A 24,919-nucleotide genomic window follows, 5' to 3' on the forward strand; every position below is an offset into this window, starting at 1 on the left:
TCCAGTTATTTGCTGGGGTGTTGTGGGGGGCAGTGTGGGGGGGAACTAGCACAGGTGTGTGGAGTAGGGGAGTCCATCTGGGGATCTAAGCCCTTCTTAGATGGTCATTCAGCCAGGCCTGCTTAGTTTTGTGCTTCTTCCACCCCCAGCTTTCTGGGGGTTCTAGAGGATAAAATGAGGTGGCTCTTGTCTTTCTCCGTTGCCAACTCAGGATTCAGATCGGCTGCGTCATTAGCCCTGCCTCCATCCTCATGGCAGCTTCCAGTATTTTGCAGCTACTGTCTCCTATTTTATTCTCCCTGTTCTTCTTGGTGTATGGATTTTTTTTTAAATCCTTTTACGGGGTGCCTGTCTGGCTCAGTCATTGGAGTGTGCGACTCTTGATCTTGACATTGTGAGTTCGAGCCCCATGTTGGGTGTAGAGATTACTTAAAAATTTTTTAAATCTTAAAAAAAAAAATCCTTGGGGCGCCTGGGTGGCGCAGTCGGTTAAGCGTCCGACTTCGGCCAGGTCACGATCTCGCGGTCTGTGAGTTCGAGCCCCACGTCGGGCTCTGTGCTGATGGCTCAGAGCCTGGAGCCTGTTTCCGATTCTGTGTCTCCCTCCCTCTCTCTCTGCCCCTCCCCCGTTCATGCTCTGTCTCTCTCTGTCCCAAAAATAAATAAATGTTGAAAAAAAAATTTAAAATAAAAGTCAGAGAAGTAAAAAATTAAAAAAAAAAATCCTTTTACTGTCCTTTAATTGGGCTTTGGGAGGAGGCAAAAGTAGCTTCATGTGTTCAGTCTTCCATTTTTACCTGAAAGCCTCACCATTGCCATTTATCGAATGCCCAGTGTCTGAAGTTTTTAAAAGGAAAATTCAATGGCCCACGGTAAACACTGCAAAGTGTATGTCACAGAAAGCATGACCAGACCACAGCCCTTTGATTAAGAGAATTTTGTTAGTCAAGATTTTTCTTTTAAACTGAGGCTGTTCCAAAGATTTAGTTCCTCACCCACAACTCCTTTCCTCTTCTTTCATCTCCAGCCTCCCCTCAACCTCTCATCGTGTTCAGTCCAAACTGAAGGTCTTCATGGAGCAACCATGGGGCGGCATCAGGTTGCAGGGAATGAGGTAGTTAAGGGAAGGTAGGAAAACGAGGGAGGTGGGCTCAGTGCAGCGTGTCATGCTGAGTCCATGTCATGCTTTTATTAGGTCTGCTGTGACTGTCTCTACCCTCTTCTTACTGGCTGGGGATCAGAGCAGCTGTTCTCTTTAAAGCTGTGGCTTTCTTTCAAGCTGAGTAGAAGCTACACACATCACCGGATTGGCTCCAACATCACTGGATTTGGTTGTCTCTTTAAAGAGGAGTGTGCCTTCAGCTTCTTAGAGTGGCTGTTCTGACTCCAGAAGCAGGATGAACTTACAAACAGGTTTGGGAGCATGGCTGCCTCTGTGATGGGTTTCCAGTAGTTCTGAGTATGCCCTTCTATATTCTTTCATCAAATATCTCCTCCAGTGACTTCCAAACTTCATGTCCTATCATACTTATTCAAACTTGATATCATAGTTTTTCTTTATGTTTAAGCCTTTGTTCTCTATTTAAATTTTTTTCTTAAGATTTTATTTTATTTTGGGGTGCCTGGGTGACTCAGTCGGTTAAGCATCTGACTTTGGCTTAGGTCATGAATCTCACGGTTCATGGTTTGAGCCCCTCATCGGGCTCTGTGCTGACAGCTCAGAGTCTGGAGCCTGCTTCAGATTCTGTATCTCCCTCTCTCTCTCTGCCCTCTCCCCCCCCCCCCGCCCCCCGCTCGTGCTCTGTCTCTCTCAAAAATAAACAAACATAAAAAAAAAGATTTTATTATTATTTTTTTAATGTTTATTTATTTCTGAGACAGAGCACGAGCAGGGGAGGGACAGAGAGAGAGGGAGACACAGAATCAGAAGCAGGCTCCAGGCTCTGAGCTGTCAGCACAGAGGCCAACACGGGGCTCGAACTCACAAACCGTGAGATCATGACCTGAGCCGAAGTCGGTCGCTCAACTGACTGAGCCACCCAGGCGCCCCAAGATTTTATGTTAAGTTTATTTCGAGAGAGAGCAGGCGTGTGCAAGTGGGAGGAGGGGCAGAGAGAGAGAGAGAGAGCTCTGCTGTTAGCACAGAGCCCAACGCAGGGCTATATCCCACAAGCCATGAGATCATGATACAAGCCAAAATCAAGAGTTGGACATTTAACTGACTGAGCCACCCAGCTGGTCCAGATTTTATTTTTAAGTAATCTTTACACCCAACATGGGGCTTGAACTTACAACCCCAAGATCAAGAGTTCTGTGCTCCACTGACTGAGTCAACCAGGTGCCCCTAAAATTTTGTTTCTTTGGATCTAAGTTGGTAGTTTCAGGGGATAATAAATAATGACCCCTCTAGCTTTTGGGAGTTTCAAATGAGTTGAGAGACAGAGAAGACAAGCATAGGGAGATCGAAATCTAACCTTTATTATTGATTTTTACAAGTAAAACACTTTGAAAAATGTCATGTTAGGTCTGCTGGCCAATGTGGGCATGTTACTATTTGACTCTGAATTTGACATCTTATCCACTCACTGATCATATTGGACAATCACAGTCCACTCCATGAGTGTATGGCCCTCTAAAACTTTTAACAAGAATGACAAAGGGGCGCCTGGGTGGCTCAGTTGGTTAAGTGTCCGACTTCGGCTCAGGTCATGATCTCACGGTCTGTGAGTTTGAGCCCCGCGCTGGGCTCTGTGCTGACAGCTCAGAGCCTGGAGCCCGTTTCAGATTCTGTGTCTCCCTCTCTCTCTGCCCCTCCCCTGTTCATGCTCTGTCTCTCTCTGTCTCAAAAATAAATAAACGTTAAAAAAATATATATATTTACTTAAAAAAAAGAATGACAAGAATAGCTCCTGCAAAAGAATTAGTATGGAGCTGAAAGAGAGGCTAGGGCTATTTGAGTAATGGAAATTCCCTACATGGAACATGAGGAAAGGAGAAGTGTGTTCCACAACAAGAGGTGATATGAATTCTCCTTAAGCACATCATCAATTTATAGCAGATGCTCAGGAAAAAAAAAAAATACTGTATTAGATCAGGTTGTAGGGTGCATTCAGATATCAGAAACAGTGAAAGCATTTTCCCATCGTAGAAGTAAGAAGTATAGTGTTATAAGCTATCAGTCATTTGTTTTTTTTGTAAACACCTTCACTATGTTTTGGCCTAAGTGGAACGCACACCCTTGGCTGGGGTGGGGAGCCTCAGCTGAAATTCCAGGCCTGTTACAAACTAGCTGGGAGTCCTTGGCTCCCCTGAAACTCTCTAGGCCTGGTTTTCATCTGCTCCTTAAGGAATGGGGGAGCAGCCCAATACCTGAACAGATAAAAAGGATAAGGGATAAACCTAAGCTTCCACAGTTAATTAGTTTCAGAGTTGGGACTAAAACCCAGGTATCTTCCTTCCCTGGTCTCTCCATTCTCTACCATACCCATTTTAGATGGACTTAAATTGAATTTAGACAAAATAGTTTAGTAACACAGTAGTGATCATTCATGTGTTCATTTCTTCATCTGTGTATTCAGCAGAGCATCTTTTTTTATGCCAAACACTGCTCTAGGCAATATGTATGAACAAAAGATGTTCTTGTCTCTATAGCAGCATACAGCCTGTGCCCTTTATGTGTTTGTAGCCCTTACGTGACCATCTCAAGTACTACCCTTTATTTATAGCCTCACTTGAAGTGCTTCAAACTGATCCCTGGTCTTTAAGGAGATACAAACTTCCTTAGCTGCCCTGAAACCGTCATCCCTCTAGGCTCTGCCTGAGAACTGCAGTGATGCCCCTTCAGTAGATATGACCCATCTCCAGGAGTAGCTCATGCCATCTTATCACACAAATTCTTTAAGTGCCTAAAGCGAAAAGGTAAAGAGTGACGTCCAGAACCATTCATTGGCCTCATTATGGTTTTTCTCCTTCTGTTTATAGGGTGCTCAAGCTGGCATTACTATGTAACCATGCCGATGCCGGCCTCCACCTTCACAATCGCAGTGGGATCCTGGACAGAAATGAAGCCAGAGACCTGCTCATCCAATGATCTGGCAGCAGAGAGATCTCTGTCACCTTCCGAGGCCGACTTCAGGTTGGTATTTGGGAACTTGCTGAAAAACAAACACTTAAGGGAGCAGTATGATGCATTTATTCCAAGCACTGGGAATGTGAGTCATCCCTGCTGAGAAACTAAACCAAAATATGATTAATCAAAGCAGGAAAACCCTACTGGGAGGGAAAGGGAGTTGAGAGGCAGAAATGTGGGCATATTGTTTATGCAGAAAGAAAGAAAAGAAAAGAAGTATATATGAAATCCGCTGTGAAGTCAGGTGAAATATTTTTATGTGTTTGGTTAAGTCAACAGAATCCTCAGATTCAATGCCTTCCCTCCTTCTACACTTTTTAATTTTGGTTTTCAATGCCAATTTGGTCAAAAACACAATAAAGAGGAGTTGCTTGTCTGCTGGATTACTTTGTAGGCCACTCTACTGTTTTCGTTCCAAGGACTGCTGTTAGCAGTGCATTTGTAGGGGTGGCCCTCTGTCAGTGGGGCTTGTCAGTCTGCTTTGGAGCACAGGACACAAGGTAGCTTGTCACAAGGTCATGGTTACAAGTAACCTCCTGGGTTAGGACTCCATTAACTTGAGTAGTGATTCCTTCTTTTTCAAAGTGGATCAGAGAAAATCGGTTTAAAGTGTTTAAAAATCAGCATGGGCCATTGGATATTCACTTGCAGCTTCCCCAGACCTTCAACTGTTTCTAGCTTTGAGAACCAAAAGGGAGGAAGGGAATGGACATAGGAGGTATGAAGTGTCCAAATTGTGCATTATTGCATCATGCTTCATTCCTGGGACTTGTACACCCAGCTTAGTTTAACCACTTTTCCTGTTTATACACAGTCACTATGTCCAGTACCTTCTGGTAGAGAAAGCCCAGAGTAAACCAACCAAGATACGCTTTTAGTGCAAATTCCCTTGTGTTGGTTGTGTTTTGCCATGTTGTTTTCATTCTTACTGCAGTGGTTGCAGTGGTGGTTGGTACTGTTAGGACATAAAGCCATTGAGCCCTCTCCTATGACAGGCATGTCTTACCGCTTGCATTTTGCTTTTTGGAGGAATGGAAGGGATTTCCACTTCCTGCTTAGTAACTTGCCTATTTTGGACTAGTCTTCCCTGAGCTATACACAGTATCCTAGATTGCTTATTGGATTTTATTTATGCACTCTTGGGAAGAGGAGAGTTGTGGATAGAAGTGACACTATTACTTTCACGTGGGAATACTTACTTGCACGTGAGACCCTTTCCTGCCACTGAGCTCAGAGTAGGCCAATGTGGCCTACTCTGTTTTGGGTGGCAAAATTTCTGCATAGGGAGGACAGGTGCTCTGGAGAGTTAGTGCGATCCTCAGTGGACTTGTTAGGAGCAAGAAATAAACTTTTTTCTGTTGTTAAGCTACTGAAACACTGAGGATGTTTGTTATTGCAACATACCCTAGCTTATCCCAAAATGATAGAGAAGTCATTGGATGCTTGAAATCAGGAAAAGTCTTGACTTAAATGTCATCTTGATTAGTCCTGAGGATAAGCCTATAAGATAGATAGGCTTTATTATCTCCATTTTATAGATAAAGGTATTGAGGTTTTAGACAGCAATGTGTCCGTGTTCATATCTCTACTGAGTTACAACACCTGGATTCCCATCTGGGCTTGATCCCCTATAGACGTGATTCAGAATCTTTCCTGGGGAGTTTTAAAAACTGTGTATAATGTCCATGCCTTACTTGGAGTCTGATCCACCTTCCCACCTGGAGAGTCACTGCCATGTCTGAGTCACTCTTATTGATTGGAATGAGTCGCCTTGGAACGGAAGACAGAAATTGAGAATTCTGCCTTTGAGCATGAGGGTGCTGTCCCTACTGGTTGGGTAGGTTTCCTGGGGCAAAGCTGTACTGTGCTGCTCTGTAGAATAAAGACTTTGCTTGGGGTTGTCAAATTCTTCATGATGAAGAAGCACTGTGCTCTTCACCTACAGCCTCAGGGCTGCTTGACTGTTAGAGGAGGTGTGCAGTTGAAAACCGTGCGCTGTAGTGCAAGGCAAAGAAAGACATTTGTTATTTTTTCCTTCTAGCCATATTCCCAGGGATACGAGGTTGGGGAGCGGGCAGGACCACTTCTTATGTGCTCTGTCTACTGCCCGTAGCAACGGAGATGGCTTTTCACTTTGTGCCCATAATTGTGAAGGAGGAAGCCATGGCCATTTCCCTTGGGCATTCTGGGAAGAGATGGCATCTGAAATTCCCGTTGGGGTTCAGGGGAAGGGGATGTTGTCCTTTAGAGTTTATAGCCAGCTGAGACACCATAGAAGCAGAGCACAGTAAAGGTTTTGTTACTGACAGAAGCTGGACTTGGGAATACTCAGGTATACAGTCACAGTGGGCTTTCTAATACTCCATTTCCAAACTAGACAAACTTACCCATCCAGTTACCTGCCTACCTGGACTGCTTCCGGCCTCCACAACACAGATACACGCAGCCTGCCACTTGGCCAAAAAGTACCCCGTCTGTGGGCAAGCAGATAGGAAAAGAGGCAGCCCAGAGTGGCCAAGCCAATCAGAGCAGCTGGAGAGAGGTCAGAGGTGCCACTCCAGGGGAGCATGTCCTTGTGTGGAGAGGCCTGAGGAACGGAGTCCTTCCCACACTCCCTTCCATGTCTGACATGCTATGACTAAGTTTTCCCTTCATTTATCACTGTGCTTGTCTATCAAAAATGTACTGCTGATAAAATAATAGCTTGCATTTGCTTAATCCTTCCCTGGCTGCGTGCTTCATGTGTGCTGTCTTTAGTCATCAGAGGGTAGCTTTGTGTTTTTATCCATTAAATCTCTGGCTCCATGCTACGTTTGCCAACAAAGGTACTCTGAAGTGCCAACTGCAACAGTGTTTTCGGTTATGTTCACATCTGGTCCCCTTGCTTTCCCCACCCCCCTCTTCTACTTCAAACCATCCCAAGACCACCAGTTCAATGCACGTAAATGTAACTTTTATAGGGGCCTTATATACCACAGGCTTTCATTTACCTAAAGTGTTCATCTGGGTCCCAGAAATTTGGCCAAAGTACTGGTCACTGAACTTTTGATCACTGTTCATGTGGGCTAAATTATAGGAAGAACATTCCCTCTTCCAGCTCAATTCCACACGTGCTCCAGCCCACTCTGGGTGAGCATTTTCATAAATACGTTAATTAGAAGGCACTTAGGTAAACCATTGAAAGTTTTATTAATTTTCTTCGGCTGCAATATAACTTTCTCTGGCCACAGAGGAATCTTTTTATTATGTTTAACCTCTGGAGGCCTTTGTTAAAGCATTGTCTTTGCTTTGGGCCCATACAATTTAAGCATGACACGGAAACTTGGATAAAGTCCAGAGAAACTCAGGAAAAATGATTAAAAGCGTGGAAAATAGGCACCACAAAGAAAAGGCATTGAGGTTGCTCATCCTAAAGAAGGGAAAGCTTGGGCGGGGGGTGGGGGGGAAGCAGTTTTCTTCAGAGTTGTGGAGTCTGTGGAAAGTTGCCTTGTGAACCTTGCAGGGTGAGGCCCTATTTCTGTGTCTTTGGAAGGCTAGGAAAGAACGAATGATATATAAATCATAGGGGAAGATGCCAATTTCCAGTACACGCTTTGCTGTAGAGAAGCCTTTCCAAATCTTCCTGGCTTGGTTTGATTTCTCCAGCTCTAGCACCCTGGTATATTTCAGCTTTCTGGCTTTTATTGTACATCCTGCATTTTGCTTTGCATTATATGAGAATTCCCCTAGGAAATGCATCCAGCTTTCAGATATGACTGCATCACTGCATATGTATTGTCATCATTGCCAACAGCTCACTGGTGGCTGGTGGTGGCATTTTGAACACTTGTGATTTTTACGGTATGCAAGCATCTACTCTGCTTGCTAAAATATGTTAATAAATTGTCCAAACATCTTAGAGTGTCATTGTATGTACCAGAATTTTAATTTTTTTCTTCCATTAAAACTGTAAACTCTTCAAAGGTAGGGTCAGAAATTTATTCCTATGTGTATACGTGGTACACCTTTGGGGTGCCTCGAGTAGAGCAAGAATGCAGGAAATCATTACTAAATGATTGAGTTGAACTGTCAAAAAAGGACCTGCATCCCTAAGGGAAATTTTGGTGATTCCTTTTGAGCCTATGACAGGGAAATGTCTTTGTCAGCTAGTTTCCATACATCTCATTCTGGAAACAAGAGGAGGACCAGAGGAGAACCTCTGTAGGCAGTGTCCAATCTTGTGATTCTGAATAAAACCTGGTCACTCTTCTTCCTTGGAAAGACCTCATGTGAAATGATTTCAGCCCAGGAATCGCAGGAGAGGGAACCAGTGGTCTGGTTCCCATCATTTACCAACCTAACATTTATTTCACCAGTTCTTCCCACTCTTGGCAATATTAATGGGCAATATTGACAAGGAGGAGCAGGAAACCAGAGAACCACAGAGCAGCTGAGCTCAGCTTCTAGAAAAATCTAGGATCCAAATTTACTCAAGAAGATTAACGGAGTATGTGGGGAAGGAAGGTCGGGAGGGAGGAGCTTGTGATGACTCACGATGTGATGAAAAGAACAGTTCTTATTCCTCAGGAATGCTGTGTGGATTAATTGGGATAATGCACATAAAGTGTTCAGAACAGTTCTTGGCACACAGTGAATGTTCAATAGCAGTTGTGGTAGGAGTTATTGTTTACTATTCTTAATTCTCATCAGTATGGATTATTTATAAATAACAATCAAGCGTTTATTATTAATCTTTAACTATTAAAATGTTTACCCTGATTATGAGCCTGGGCACAGGGAATAGCTATTTACAAATGCTTGACTTGCTGATGATACTAAGAGTGGGTTGGAGCAGGCACAGCTATAGAAATGAACGGTCGAAGGTGAGTGTGAGAAAAGCATCTTTGAGTTCATACTGCTTTCATAGAGGACTATTCATGACTTCATAAACGTACAATAAGAAGAGGGGCGAGGGCCTCATGTGGAGAGTTGTCAGAGAATCACAGTACGAGAAGAAACCTTGGAAGCCATTTTTTTTGTTTGTTTTTAACGAAAGTATAATTAACATAAAACAAAGTGCACAGATTTTAAGTCTGAGTTTTTGCCAATTGTTTACACCCTAAACTAATAGAGGACGTTCCAGCATCCAGTAGTTCCCTCACCTCCTTTCCGGTCAGTTCCTCCCCTCCCCCTGCAGCCATTTTCATGAGACCACATTAGAGACGAGAAAGGAGCCCTGGGCACTGAGTTGCTTGCCTCACATCACAGTTAGCCCGTGTGAGAACAGCCACTGAAGCCCAGCTTTCCTGATCCCGACGTTGGAACTTATGTGTGGCCTTCCCTGATGCCACATACATTTTTATTGGGAGAGCCTTAATAGTCTCATTTATCTATAGGTTGATTACCTTAAAGTCCTGCATTTTCTCCCAGGCTTTGATTATTAAAAAATGGTGCTAATACACACAACTGGAATAACCTTCATTCCCCCTGGCTAGTGCCGTTCATGTCCAGAGAGAATTTAACTCACCTTTTCTCTTCAACAAGTTGACTTTTTTTGATACCTCAAATTATTTTCTGATCTTTCTTGGCTGCAGGAAATAGTCTGGCCCCGTGGTATGTGTCTAGATAGGCCAGTGGAATGCCTCGTTGCGAAATTGTGCTTTGACACATAGAATTTAAACTTGTACTGTAAACTTGTATTGTAAAATTTCTACTGAAGATGCCTCCGCACCTCCAGTTTCTCTATTATTTAATGTGCTCTGAAAGTTTTTCAGGAAGTGTAAGCTTTAATTATTATAGCCCGTTATATCCCTATGTAAATATCTTAGGTGGTTAACTCAATAAATGGCTTTCTTTTTTATTTTATTCATTTATTTATTTAGAGAGACAGAGAGCACGTGAGCAGGGGAAGGGGGTTGGAGAAAGAGAAAGAATCTTAAGCAGGGTCCATGCTCAGCGTGGAGCCCGGTGTGGGACTTGATCCTACTACCCTGGGATCATGATTTGAACTGAAATCAATAGTCAGACACTCAACCAACTGAGCCACCCAGGCACCCCTTAATAAATAGACTTCTTTACTTAATGAGACCTTTGAATGTATACACCAGTACAGTACTTGTCATTAGGTGGACATTTGAAGCCTTTTCAGGTAAATGTTTACCAACAGGCACCTTAAGTCACTTTCTCCATAAAGCAAGGTTATCAACCCAGGGGCTTTGGCTAGCATTCAATGTCAATAATTATATTCTCCCTTTTGCCTTATCCTGGCAGAAGTGTTTACGGGTCTCCACCCATTTTTCTTACCCTCAACAGCGGTGAAATGTCACTGGTGCTGGAAGCTGTGTTCTATGCACCAGGCTGTGGGAGGGCAAGGCTCATCTCCATAGCTGTGTGGATCTCCTTGGGCAGTGCTGGCCTTGGATAAGTGAAAGCCACTTCAGAAACTTGGAGAGGAATTATTGTTGTGGCCTGCCCCTATTGGGACATGCCAGCATTTTAAGGTTTTTCATTATTCACTGTGAATCCAACAAGCACCCATAGGTAAAATTATAATTTGTAAATTAAAATTAGAGGGGTTTTCCATTGTGTTTGAATAAAGGACGTGCTAACAGGCAAAAAAATAGAGTTCCCTTTGATGTGGGTTTCTTTGGGTAGATGAGTTCTCTCGAGGCCTGTGAGTCAAGTTCTAAGAATTCTTTTTCAGCTCCACCTTTGACAGAATAACTGGCAGCGATCAGATGGTACAGGCTGAGCTCTGATCTGTTTCCTTAAAAGGTTGATTCTGTTCAATTTGTATCAAAAGTGGATTGGGGAAAATAAAAAAGTGTCTCTGTATTCCATAAGAGCACAACTTCTGATGGCTTTTAACATGAGCATCTGGATTACTTTTTTAGTAAAATGGACTGGGTTCTTTTGGAAAGTCGAAACCTGTCCTGTCATTTGGTTCATTTTTTATTCTAGGAAATTCTAGAATGGGATCCTTAATTTGGCTTTGCACCATCCTTGCCTTTCTAAGTTATGAACTGTTTCTGATTTGGAGATTTTTTTTCCATGGTGATACTTGAAAAGCACATTTCTGAGGGGCAGAAATTTTGCTTTTTATTTTCGGGAGGGGGTTGTTTTGTTGTTTTGAGGCTTGGGAGGTTTTCCTTGTTTACTCTAAAATAAGTAGGAAAATGTACTTTCACTTAGTTTAGATTGAAGCTACTCGGTCAATTCAGCACATCAATAAGTATTTTGACCTATAGTTTTTCACTGCTGCAGAGAAACAGACAAGCCAAGAATTCCATTGAACTGTCTTGATCGTGAGCCCATCTGAACTGCCGTCTCTTAGAAGTTGTGCATGTCTGTGAGAGTTCCCCACCTCCATGGCAAGAATAAACCTGATTTACCATAAAGTGCATCTATTTATTTCGTGTTGTTCCCAGGTATGTTGGCATTTGTGGTCACATGGAATACCCCTGCCGCTTCCAGAATCCTTCTGCCACTATCCAGGAAATTATTCCTCATCGGGTCTTTGCCCCACTGTGCCTCAAGGGTGCCTGCCAAGAGACCCTTCTGCAACTGGTCCCTCCTTGCCTCTCAGCAGCACACCGTGTCCTGGGAACACACCCGTTCTCCAGGCTGGACATACTCATCGTCCCCGGCAATTTTCCGAGTCTGGGGATGGCCAGGTACGTTTTTCTATTGTGGCACTTGGATAACATGCTTTGGACATCCTTTGACTATTTCTTGCTTTCCCTGGGCTCTGTCAGGGCTCCATTAGGATGGAAGGGCCACAGTTGCTCATGCTTGGACATCTCATTGCTGCCTCGAGGGACAGTTTGTGTGTAGCCTCCACCATGCAGGAGCCTTTGGGTGTCGTGGGCTCAATCAGCTGCTCTGAAAATAACAAGCTCACATTGTTGCTTGGATTGAAAACACATTGTGCCCCCAGAGTGATGTATGTTGGATCGTGGCTGATGAGTGACTGGTTAGCTTGTGGTGAGAGCATAATGCTAATGGGCCCAAGGTCACAACTCTGGGCAGAGGAACACGACTTAGTTCCTGGGCCACAGGCTGCTCGCCTAATCCTGACCAGCTGTCTCATCCATTCTCGCCATTGGTCATAAGGGCAACGACTTGAGAGCCCCTGTGTCAGAGAGACTGTGGATGGATCAGTGTAAATCCATCACCACTGCTGGAAAAACAGCTCAAAGCAGATGGCTTACCGGGGGGTGGGGCAGTGGGGGGGGTCACTTGTCTTGCTAATATTTTTTAATGTAATAAATGCATTATTCTTACTGTTTTCTCACTTTAGTTCTCGTGGATAATCCAGGCCTGCAAGGTGAACCTTTCCCTATATATTACTGACACCTAAAACCCATTCGTTAATGCTATTGTTCCTTCAATAATAGGTACCTGTGTTCCACTCAGCATTTTACTTGTTACATACTCAGGATTTCACTTGGTTATATTTCTATGTGAAAATCTTAATCATTAACAGTGAATATGCTTGACTGAAGATAGGAAAAATAAGCTCATCAAAACATGTGACTTTAAGTTTTTCCCTATTAGTCAAGGAAATTCCTGCTGCCAATTAATTTCCATGCTTTTGAACAGCTGTCATTTGTGGTGTTTTCCCTGAAAACTGCATACATTCTTAGTAAGACCCATGAGTAGAAAAGAACTGACCAGAACATTTGCTTTTGATCTTTACTACATACGTATACTTTTTAAAGCTGGCTGGCTAGTCTTAATCCTTGAGGAGGTCTGAGAAAGTCATTTTGGCTGATTTTTATCCTGTATTTATGAAGATAATGAGAACGTAGAAACTAGGATAATTATATATATTTGGTTATGTGCATCAATATTGTTTTGGATGTCTATATATAGAATTTGTCTTAACAAGGGGGATTCTTTGGTCCCTTTGAAGAGTCTGCTGGACTTAATTTAAGCAGAATTATTGGCGAAGAAAGGGTTGTTCATTAAATGTTTCTCATTTGTACCTAGTTTTGAGGGGCTCTATTTATTTGGGAGTTTTTAGCACTTTATGAGAGTTGTAGCTTTTCAGGGCATGTTTGCTAACAGTTCCAAGTTCTGACGTGAGGGAACCAAAGGCAGAGCATTTTTCGTACAGAGGACCTCATTTTCTGTAGCTCCTTCCTGACAGCAGTCTGCCAAAACCAGAATTTGTTGACCTGCAGGCCATTCTGGAAAGCCTCTCTTTTCGAGTTTGCGTGCCCAAGCAGGTAGGCAGTGGGTTTGCTGCTCTTTGAGATATTTAAAGTGACTTAAACATGCTTTGCTCTGTATTTTGAAAGTAATAAGCCTAAGAACCCTAAGGCCAAATGGTACTGGGCACAAATGTCAGAAAATGTGATGGTTATAACTCAGCAGCAACAAGACCGTTTTTATGCTTTAAAAACAGGAGACCCGTACATTTAAAATTTTGTGGTTGGTTGTCAAATATCATTTTCCCCCCATTTTTTTCTTCCCTTTTAGACTGTGGAAGTAGTCTGCCCTGGTCTAGATGTTTTCCTGGGCTTAGTTACAGTTCCCCATATTTGAGCTGTGGAGGGGGGATTGTGTATCTTCCACTGCCAGCCAGGGGTGGGGGGAGCACTCTGTTTTTCCTAACTGTGGCCTAAATTGATTCCACTTGCTTGGCTTGACTCTCGCGGGATCCCAACACCTTGAGCCACATGCGAGTGAGTGGGGTTTATGACTCAGCTGGCTCCGGGGGCCCTGCTGCCTTATTTATGGTCAGGGCTTTGCTTGGGGCTCTGTAAAAGCAAAGTTGGAACAAAAAATGACAGTCTTGTAGGTCAACCCTGTACCCTAAATAGGAACAGAGAAATCCCAAGTGTAGTAGGAGCCATCCAAAAAGACCTCTGCACTGAAACTTGCCATTGTCCTGTTAATTGCAATGCACTAGAGATCAAAGGATTTCTTGGTAGATTAAATGGTTCTTTGCCGAGTCCACATTTATAAACATGTAAGCAAGATCATAAATTCCATACCTCTGGACTTCTCGAGTGATTAGGTCTTAATCATAATGAATACCATTTTTTACCATTGTAGTATTCTTTTTTGGTGAATGGCATTAAACATTCCCACATGAACTAAAATGGGTAAATTTTTGGTAACCATTTTCAAGAGTTTTCAAAAATTTTGGATGATATCCATAAAGATTCTACTGTATTTCAAATATTACACATCGTAGTTTGTATGGAAAAATCTTAAAACTCTCCTCTCTGAGTCTGTTTGGAGCCTGATTCTGGTATTTCAGTAAAGTAGGGAGAAACACACTTGTATAATATGATACTTTGAACATATGATAATGACAAATCAATTTATAAGAAGGCAAACGACACGTACACAGTGTTTTAGAATTTGGCGGGCTTTTCAAACATAGCAGTAACTAGAACATCTATCAAAACCGCACCTCAGAGGGGCACCTGGGTGGCTCAGTCAGTTGAGCGTCCAACTTCAGCTCAGGTCATGATCTCATGGCCTGTGGGTTCAAGCCCCACGTCAGGGTCTGTGCTGACAGCCCAGAGCCTGGAGCCTGCTTCGGATTCTGTGCCTCCCTCTCTCTCTGACCCTAACCCACCCGCATTCTGTCTCCGTCTCTCTCAAAAATAAATAAACATTAAAACAAAAATTAAAAAGAAAGAACTGCACCTCATTTTTGGGGTCACCTTTAATATCATAGGAGCCATTACTTATCAACCTCCTTTTCTCAGTCACTGTTCCCGGGAGAGATGCTTTCATTCTCTTCTGATTCTGAGAAGAATCACCGGTTTGCCCCTGAGACACTACTGACTAGTCCCATTCCCTTAATTTTCTCACTTGGTGCGTGTACGCTTTCTGTTTGTTTCATTTTGCTTGTGCCTTCCATGGAGGTTGAATCTGCCATATAAGGAGTATACCTTTCTTGGATTGAGTAATAGGGTGTCTAGCCAAAGACGTGAATGCATTTTAAGTGAATCTCCAATGTATAGATCCACTCTCTTTGTGTGGGTATAATTAGTGTTCTGCCATTTTCATTGTGTCCTCATGTTTTTCTCAGGTGTCTCAGCTAGAGATTGACGAGTAAGCCTCGTTTCCCAGGTATTGAGAAATACATGAAAGGAACTCATCATCGTGCTTACATTCTTTGTTATAATAATAATAATGTTAATGGAATAATATCCTGGAACCAGATTGATGACAGTTGCTTAAAAATTAACACCTCAGTCTTACCTCTGTGTGTGTTTATAATAAATGCTTTGCTTTGCCATTTGTCTTTCAGCGGTTCACAATTACATGTCACGGGGCATAATTAGGTTGGCAGAACTACCTTGCTGACATCCAAATACATTCTTTTTTTTCCTCCTCTATTTGAATTTCAAGAATCTTCTGCCATCATTTCAGAGCGGTTTTGTGTTTAGAGCACTGGAAAAAAAAAAGCTGTGTTTTCTGTGAGTCTCCTTCTCAGATCTACTGTTTGCATGTAGCTTCACCCCTGGTTCGGCTTGGAAAATTGAAAAAAAAATACAGTGGCATTGTGGTTGACATTAGGTGACAATTCTGCTTTGACTTGTTTTTCCACTGGTTTCATAGCAGATTGTCTTGTTTGACCATTGTTTGCCTATTTATTTATCTAGTCATCCTTTCAGTAAATTTCTATTAAGCACATACTGTGTGCCAGGTAGGATTTAAGATGCTGAGTCTATGGGGGTGAACAAGATTGATGAGATCTCTGTCATTGCAGAACTTACATGCTGGTCAGGGGAGAAAATCGTATACTTAAAAACAAGAAACTAAGATGTGTGCTATGAAGAATGAAAACCAAGTAAGTGACAGGGTGATCGTTAGGGAGGGGAGGCAAAGACTTCTTTAAAGAGTGATGTTTGCTATGAGACAGAAGAACAGAAAGGAGCCAGCCTGTGACGGTCTGGTGGAAAAGCAACCACCAGGCTGAGGTAGTGCAGGTCCAAAGGCCCCGAGATGAGAACCACTGAAATGGGCTGGAGGGGCAGAAAGAGAGCAGTGAGCTTTTAGAATGGCTTCTCTTAGCTCCTTCCATAAACTCATTTTGGGTGCCAGGAGATTCCATGGTCCCTCAGTGCTTGGGTCACCGAGCCACCTGCACACCCTCATGAGGAGCACTAGGAAGAGCGACCAAGAAATGGCAGAGATTGAGTGGGGATTGATGGTTCCAGGCAGTGAGGTGTTATGGGGAGAGAGCTGCAAGAGAAGTCAGATCTTTTCTCCGTTTTGTGAGGACCAACAGTGCCATACCATCTTGTGATTGGCTAGTTAGAACCTGACTTGGCTTAGCATTTGCTGTCCTTGAGCAGACTTCTCCATCGCGGACATCAGAACACCTGGAGCAAGGACTGGCAACTCTCCTCTTGTGGAGAAGAGAGAACAGTCTCAGGCCACCACATGGGCTTTCCCAGTGGCTGATTGATTCCTTCCAAGCTTTTTTGACACATTGGATCCAGGGAAGGAGGCTGTGTTTATATGCTCTCATCCTAATTTTATTTATTTATTTATTTATTTATTTATTTACTTATTTACTTACTTACTTACTTACTTTGAGGGGGAGAGGCAGAGAGAGAGGGAGGGAGAGGAAATCCCAAGCAAGCTCCACACTTGGCACAGAGCCTGACACAGGGCTCGATCCCACGAACCCATGAGATCATGACCCAAGCCGAAACCAAGAGTAGGACACTTAACCAACTGAGCCACTCAGGTGCCCCTACTCATCCTAATTTTTAAGTTTTTCAAAGACTGAACAAAAATAGGATCGATAAAGAGCATAGAGAAATAATCACTAATTACTTAAATATCTTCAGTGCACTTCACAGCAGAGAAAAACTATAAAGCTCCCTATTATACATGGCTTATCCTAAAAGATGTGATTGTGCAATAAAAGGCTTCTGGGTGCTTATACTAGTTCCTGACTATTGCAGGCACAATTTTCTCAAGTACCTCAATTTGGGAATGAATGGTGTGCACATACATGCCCAAGAATGAACGTCACCAGCTTTCCCTCCGCCCCCTCCTCCTGGGGTTAGACAGGGTGTTGTCCTGTTTATTCTTATCTCCCAGCCAGTGTGTAATAGAATAAGCAAAACATAACATGCTGGTACAAAGGGCCTGTTGTTTTCAGCCTTCTAATTGTGCTCCTTTTTGCCGGGGAAGGAAGCAGTCATAAATTTCTGTCATTATCTTAAGTAGCAAGGTTTCACAGCTTTGGGAATTTTTCTTTGCTTGTTCTTTGTTGGCTTCTACTTGAATTTTTTCACCCCCTCCCCCCAAACCGAAACCGCCATATTTTTAAATAGACCTTTAAATTTTAGGGGATGTGACCCCATGGTTTCAATGCAGGATGCAACTGTAGTGATTCTTCCATTCAGGAATCTGATTTGAGCCGTAAATGAGGGCACCTTTCTGTTCACCAAGGCTGCCAGCTCTTCCCCTCTCTCTGATGTGCTGAGGATTTGGGGGGTCTGTGTGTGGGTTTTGTTTCTTTGTTGTTGCTGTTTGTTTCCCAAACTCTCAAATTCTCAAATTTCTTTCTGAGTGGATTGGTTTTAAAAATGTCTTGAAGGGGCATTTCGTTCCCGTGTTTTCCAGCATAACGCTTCTGTGTTTTTTCAAGTAGGTGGGTGTGAATGATAGAAAGCAGCTCGAACCATCCTTCTCTTTTTCCTGAAAGACTTTAATCCTGTGTTTACTGGCACGCCAGCCCTTGCCATAGTGATGAACAAGCAACATGTGGGTGAGTGGTGACGTCCCACGCAAGGAGGCTTAGCTCACAAGTGTCCCCTTTGTGGCTTCCTTTGTGTTCATTCCTCCATTTCGTTTTTGATCTCTATTTTTCTTCTTGAGAAAATTATCTGACTTCTTTTCCATACTGTCTTACAGAGAAGGGTCTAACGTGTTCTAGTTCTTCTGTTTTTCTTTCTTGAAATAGAAACTGGTATTCCTACAGTCACATTCTTCTGAGACCTTGAAAGCCCTTGGCCGTGATTATTTGGTTAGTTTTGACAATACGAGTTCATACTGAGTGGGGCAGGTAGTGAGAAGGTGTATGTGTGCTCCGTTCTTCATGGCGCAGGTGCAGGAGGATCTTTGATGCCTCCAAGTCACTTAAAGCCAGCACGTCTGAGAGAGAAGTAAAACGGCCTCATCACGGGATGGCTGTCAGAGTCTGGGGTTCAGACTTAGGTGAGTGTTTTCTGGAACCCTCTCTGAGGTGTATGTATTTGCTTCAGGGTCTCTCCCTGGGAATCCTAGTGTCATGGAGTCTACCTGAAGCTCAGCTTTCACCATGGGCCCATTTTGAGGCAGCCACAGAGTCTGGGTAACCAGGCAGATTCCTGGATCACATGAGTAAGTTGGGGCCAGGCTCTCTCTCTCTCTCTCTTCTGTTGGAACAACAGCAGAGTGAACTCACAGCTTTTGGCTTAGCCAGAATCTTCTTCTTGCCATCAAACAGCTGTGCGGCTTGTCAGACCCAGAAGTAGCATTTTATCATCATTACGCCACGATTCCTCACCCTCTGAAAGATTAGGCTTAAGTGTTTTGTTTTCTTTGAACTGTTCTCCACACACATAGACTGACAGTCCTACCTTCACAGAACACTGCTGGGGCCATCCTTCAAGAGAAGTTGTCAGGCCTTTGAAAGGCCTTCCTGAAGCAATCATCCCTGTGCCTACATTTGTAATCTTCTTCTCTCCATAGGCCCCTAATCTCTTCCAGCCCTTGAGCCTGAGATGGCCAGTCGGCACTACCTTTCCATTTTTCCACTGCAAAGAAAAGACTTTTATTTTTTCCCCCCTCCCACTTATTTCTCCACAGAAGCATCATTACTAAATAGAACATACACTCCCTGGCTGAAAAAGAACAATGGAATTCAGTGCGCAAATTTGCCTGAGTTGGAATGTTCCCAACCTTGTGGGTTCTCACTCCTCAGACCACTACACAGAGTGAGCAAATGCTACCAGCTTCTGGACTGTATTATATATGTATGTGGGCATGGAGTAGACTCCTTTGGGGGAAAACACCAACTCTGGAAACAGTCCTCAAGCAAGGCACAATGCATGAATAGCTCTGCTCGGTGGGAACATTGCCTCTGTTGTATTACAGCCAATATGCACCTGCAACCCCCCGACATCTGAGCCACAGAGGCCTGTGTGCATAAAGTGGGTGATTGTCACTTTACCCCACCACTGAAATGTAACTGGAAGAGTGTGCTAGCTACCTTTTATAAAAAGTAGTATTCACTTTAAAAGGCCAAAGATGTGATCCTTTCGAAAATGGATTACTTTTTAAGAAATTGATTGCTTTGTGGGACTTGCGGGTACAATGCAAAAGTTCACCCTGATTTAACCCGAGTGGAGCTCAGAGTAGAGCATGTTATATTTCTTAGTTAACTAACCATGCTATTTATAGAGGTGACTCCTCAGAAAGTCTAGACATTGTTCCGGGAAGACAGAATGCCAGATCTGCCCTTCACTTTCCCAGTTAGCTTGCTGAAAATAACCACCTCCCCTTCTCACCAGAAAATGGAAAACTTAGAATTCCATTTCAGGAAAGTGTGAATGATACTTGGGCTCCTCAGCCAGGATTTGGGATGGGCAAAGAAGAGGGGGTGCTCTTGTGATCCTGGGGGCCCATCACTGGGCCTTTATTCCTTAGAGGCCAGCTTGCTGAGTTGTGGGGACTGTGGTTGGCAGATCCTCATATTTGAGTTGGTCCACTCCAAGAAGAGACCCTGAGAACCTGCTTTGAGAATGAGCCAGCTGCAGTTCCTGGCTTTTATCACACATGTGCAATTTCTGAACATCCTATTGAAAGCTGGCAGGTGGAAAGGCCTGGATGGGCAAAGCCAAGAATTCATTCAGTAGATGCATATCAATGGACAGGTATGATGAATGCTGGTGATTCTGTGGCTGCAAGGAAGTAGGAGACCTTTAGCCTAAATTAGGGTTTTCTACAGTAGGTTCCAAGGAAGACTAGTTTTGTGGAATGTTAATAATGTGGGAAAAGGAACTGTGGCGTAATTAATTCAGGAAATGAATGGATTAAACAGAGTTAAAATGGAGTCTTTGCTGGAGGACTTCTAAGAAAGCCTTTAATATCCTATTATCCTGATTTAATATCCTGGTGTATATGTGCCTACTGAAGATGGGCCAGAAGGTGCAGTATCCCTCCTTATGTGCCCAGGGTTTCTCCTTTACAGTGTACAGTCCTCTTATGGTCTCAAAAAAACCTCCTCAAAACAGAACTTTGAGAAGGGATTCTATTCCAAAATATCTTGGAGCCCACTGTACAGCTGGCTGTGGAATCCACCTTTCATTGTGTCAGTGTCAGTGTCAGTTGAGGACCTGCCATGTGTCAGGCACTGGTGAGAGCCTTGCTTTATCGCAGTGAGGAAGATGGACTCACAGTTTAGTGCAGGAGGCCCTACACTTTTCTGATTCTACATCTCTTTTTGAACTGTCACCCGCACGAGGAATTTACAGGTGTTTATAAGTTATATACATTTCATACAGCGTTAATATACTTGGGCACACTTTAAAATGCACACAAAAATGGAAATGAGATAGGATGAGAAAAATTTCTCCTTGCATCTAGTGGATTGGCTAGAGCCCTGGCATCCCTAGAACCTGGGTCCCACCACGGAGACTCAGATTCGATGGGTTTGCAGTGGGGTCTTGCCATCAGCAAATTTAACACGTCCACACAGGTGATTCTGCTCAGGTGTTAGAGAGCAGTGTGTGCACTGGGGACTGTGCAGGGTTGGCAGGCATCTCTGGACAGGTTAAATTCTCCTGGGAAGCTCTGAGACTCCACACCCTGCCATCTTCTCTCAGGTGAGAATGTCAGACTGAGGAAAGAGGATAGCAGGGATGCTCCATGGTAAGGCTCCCTGCTTGTCTGTTACTCGAAAGGAAGGGGTGTTCTGGAGGAGCTGAACCCAGTGACAGGCCAGGATCCCAGGAAAAAGGAAGGGGCCGATTTAGAATCGCCTGCAGAGTGTCTTAGAGCCCTAACCTTCATTGATTTAATTAGGTTTTTATGCTGAGTTTTTATGCTGAACAGGAGTGGAGGTGATTCAATTTCATTTAGCAATTTACATACACATATATTTTCTTTTTGATGTAAGAGCTAGTTAGTCATAAGCTTGGGATTTTCTTGCACTCCTTGGGCACCTAGGCAGCAGTGGGCGTTTAAATTTTAGGCCCGCAAGCAGAAGGTTCAGAAGGGGCCTCTCTTAGTCCTGGTTAATTGCAAAATAAACAGATCTCAAGGGCAAGGGCCCCTTCCTTTCATAATAACCGCCTCTGCTCAGCGCACCGTCAGTGCAAAACAGCGTTTCCAAATACCGCATCAGGAGCACGCTCCGTGGATAAAGGCCTTCATCCTCCAGCCCAGCCATTTACAACTGAGACCCCCTCCCCTCACCCCCTCTGAGATGGCAGCTAACTTGTTCCCCCCACCCCTTGTTTTTAGCCTCCAGATACCTCCATTTGCAAGCTAATAAGTTGCACGTACATATGTTTGAACAGTTGTCAGGCTTGTCTGCCGCTCAAACTGTGCTTTGGTTTAAAACAAACAACAACAGAGAACCCAGAGGAGGGGATGGATGAAGACATTTTAGTTGTACCTGCAGGTGGTGTTGTTTTGACCTTGACAGTCAGTTTTAAACGACCTGTCAAGCACCTTTGTGTGCTTCTGGGCACACCCACCTGGAAGATATTATATCCCCTAAGCTTTATGTGCCCCAGCAGGCCAGCCCCAGGTCCCTGGATTTTGTTTTCATCGATGGAGGGTTAATGCATGCATGGCAGGACTTTACTGAAAGGGGCCCAGCTACAGACACTGTTTTCATTTAATTCTGATTTCTCTTCTCCCTTGGCCTAACCCTCCCCACCCTCAGGCCCTCCCCACCCATCCCCTCCAGACTCCCTCCACCCCCAATCAGCCTTTCCTGCTCTCTCACCCCTCTGTTTGGCTTCAAACCATTTCTTCCTGGCTTTGATATCTTCTTGCAGAGCTGCAAGCAATCAAGAGATTATGGGCCCCAGAGCTCAGCAGGGCACACTGCCTGGTAGGGGGCTCAGGCCCCAGGCCACCGCAGGAAATCGGGCCCAGAAAGCCTGCCAGCCTCCAGGACCCTGCAGCCTGGCCCCCTTCCCCAGGGCAGGGGGCGGGGGCACCTCCTCAGCTTCAGTGCTATCTGGGGAGACATGTTTGGGAAGGAGTCTTACCTTACCTATGTGGTCCAGGGTCACCTCTGTTGTATCTGTTTGAAATTTATCTTTTACAACTTCGAGTCTCCCCTCTGCTTCTGAGCTGTGCATGGTGGTGCTGGAACTTGGGGTGAGGAGAGTGAACAGACGAACAAAAGGAGCCCATTGGATCCAGCCTCGTGCCTGCCAGCACCAGGGTAGTTTCATGTTATTTGAGGATACAGATGATGGCTCTTCACCTGAGGAATGCCTCTTCTGTGGCTTCCATGTCTGAGGCCCCAAGTTGTTGAAGGAAGTCTGTCCCCCTCCCAAAAAACGCTGAAGAAGGCAGCAGAATAGAACTGCCAGACATTTTTGGTTCAGGTCAAATTCATTTCTAAAAGAAGAGATGACAAAGAAGGTGCTTGTTGTCAAGACTCAAGACCAAGTGTCTATCTTCTCGCTCTGTAATACTTCCTCCAGAGGCCCAGATCTAGACAGTCACCTAACCGGCATTGCCACCAGCACAATGTGTTCACAGAGGTGGCCAGAGGAGGGGGTCTCACCGAGGTCTGACTCAGGGTCTGAGAGGAGACTGGTGCTTGTCAGCCTGTCATCCTCAGACCCCAGGAACCTTCCCAGGCCATGGCTGTACCTCACAGTGCCTCCCTCCCACGGCCACGTGCTACTCATGTTCATAACTTCTCCCCCGAGGCACCTGTGTACTGGAACCTTAAGATGGGCATGAGTTCCTCCCTGGGATCTCCCAGTTGGAGATGAGGGGCAGAGGCGGCTGAGGAGTGTGTGGGGTGGGAGTGACCCGGCTGGGTCTCTGTTAGCAGGAGGAGCCTGGTCTCAGAATGGAAGAGGAGCAGAAATCTGGGCGAGAAATGGCATTCATGTGTGTGCCCCTGCTCTTCCCGTGGGTCTGCGAACCTTCCCACGGGGCTCTGTTTGGTCCAAGCTGGTTGAGTTGGTTTTCTGTCATTTACAACCCAGGGCCCTGACGAATTTACAAGGGCTACTTCTTTTTCACATGTACAGACAAAGCATCATTAGACCTTAGGATTGCAAAGGTGAGTCAGTGGCTTTGAGCAACTTGAGATCCAATTCTTACATGGTAATACCATTGACCAACTCTTCCCAGCTTGCGGAGGGTCTTCGTGCATATATTCTGTCATTTGATCCTCACAGACAAGCTCTCAGCCCTGTGATGGCCCAGCTGTCACAGGCTCCCCGAAGCTACCTTCAGGACCAGCCCTGCCATGGCTCTCCTCATGGAATCCCTCCTACTCAGAGAGGCCTGTCTGCCCAGCGCCCGTCATGATTTTCCATTCTCCCCCCGCCCCCCGGCAGGGCAAGCTCTGCTTTCTGCTTGGCCCAGGAGTTTATCTTGTGGGGCGATGAGTCTCAGCAGGTGCCGACAGCCAGGATCAGGACCTGGGCTTCTGTCACTCTTGGCCTCTGAGGCATCGGGCAAGTGGATTCTTTCTTTCTTTTTTTTTTTTTAATTTTTTTTTTTTAACATTTATTTATTATTGAGAGACAGAGAGACACAGAGTGTGAGCAGGGGAGGGGTAGAGAGACAGGGAGACACAGAATCCGAAGTAGGCTCCAGGCTCTGAGCTGTCAGCACAGAGCCTGACGTGCGCTCAAACTCACAGACTGCAAGATCATGACCTGAGCCGAAGTGGGTCGCTTAACCAACTGAGCCACTCAGGCGCCCCAAGGGCAAGTGGATTCTAATGGTGGGTTGTTTGCTTGAGGTGAGGAATAGAAACCTGTAGACCCATGCACAGACTGTGAGCTTAAGCAGGGGCAAGAGGTGCACTTAATATCCTTTCCCATGGTTTATTTCTCTTTGGTTAGCCTGTTGAACCATTGTGCTGTTACTGCACGCTTTTTCAGAGCCTATATCAGTCCTTCCATCCTTGGGACGTAGATGATGGAAGGAGACACAGATTTTGGAGTGAGGAAAGACTGTGTGTCATGCAGCTGTGCCACTGACTGTTGTGACACTCGGCCCAGTTAGTCGTTTGTAAAATCTCTGTGGCTGCTCACCTCCGGGACTCCCGTTTGCATCAGATAAGATCACGTGTAACAGCTGGTGCATAGTAGGCTCTTGGCAGATATCAGTCCCTTGCTTCGGTAGGCTTGGAGACATTTGGTAGTTTTATGGATCAGAAAGCACCTCTATGATTGGCTGCTTACTAGTATGAATCACAAAATTTAAGGTTCCCTACCAACCCAGGATGTCCATGATTCTCTGAAGTAATAGCTCCAGGGAAAAAATAAAAATAGGTGTGATAAGTTACCATGGTGCTATGAAAACATGAATGGTTTGTTACAAAGAGTTATTGAGCCCAGATTACTCAGACCGTACAAATGGAATTTCTCAATTCAGTGGAGCATTTTAGAGTAGCGCCTACATTCTTGTTAGGTCTCCCTTCAAGGATGTAGCTGAACTTTAGTAGATCACATATTAACTTTTCTCCTCCTCCCCAAAAAAGTTGAAGATGGCAGCAGAATAAAACCAGCAGACATTTTTGATTCAGGTCACATTCATTTCTTAGTTCCTTTTCCACATCTAAAAGAA

At 44.4% G+C, this 24,919-nt stretch overlaps 1 protein-coding gene across 32 annotated transcripts in view; it reads left to right on the forward strand.

The window, feature by feature from the left end:
* The window catches only part of AOPEP (aminopeptidase O (putative)), a 343,279-nt gene that overhangs the window by 67,613 nt on the left and 250,747 nt on the right, over window positions 1-24,919 (forward strand). For all 32 annotated transcript variants that reach the window (XM_045043607.1, XM_045043608.1, XM_045043612.1 and 29 more), the window contains exons 4-5: window positions 3,982-4,135; window positions 11,536-11,781. In XM_045043607.1, coding sequence (XP_044899542.1) covers window positions 3,982-4,135; window positions 11,536-11,781 — 400 coding nt within the window. The remainder of the gene's footprint in view (window positions 1-3,981; window positions 4,136-11,535; window positions 11,782-24,919) is intronic.

This window comes from Felis catus, chromosome D4, assembly GCF_018350175.1.
Source record: "Felis catus isolate Fca126 chromosome D4, F.catus_Fca126_mat1.0, whole genome shotgun sequence".
NCBI classification, from domain to species: Eukaryota; Metazoa; Chordata; class Mammalia; order Carnivora; family Felidae; genus Felis; species Felis catus.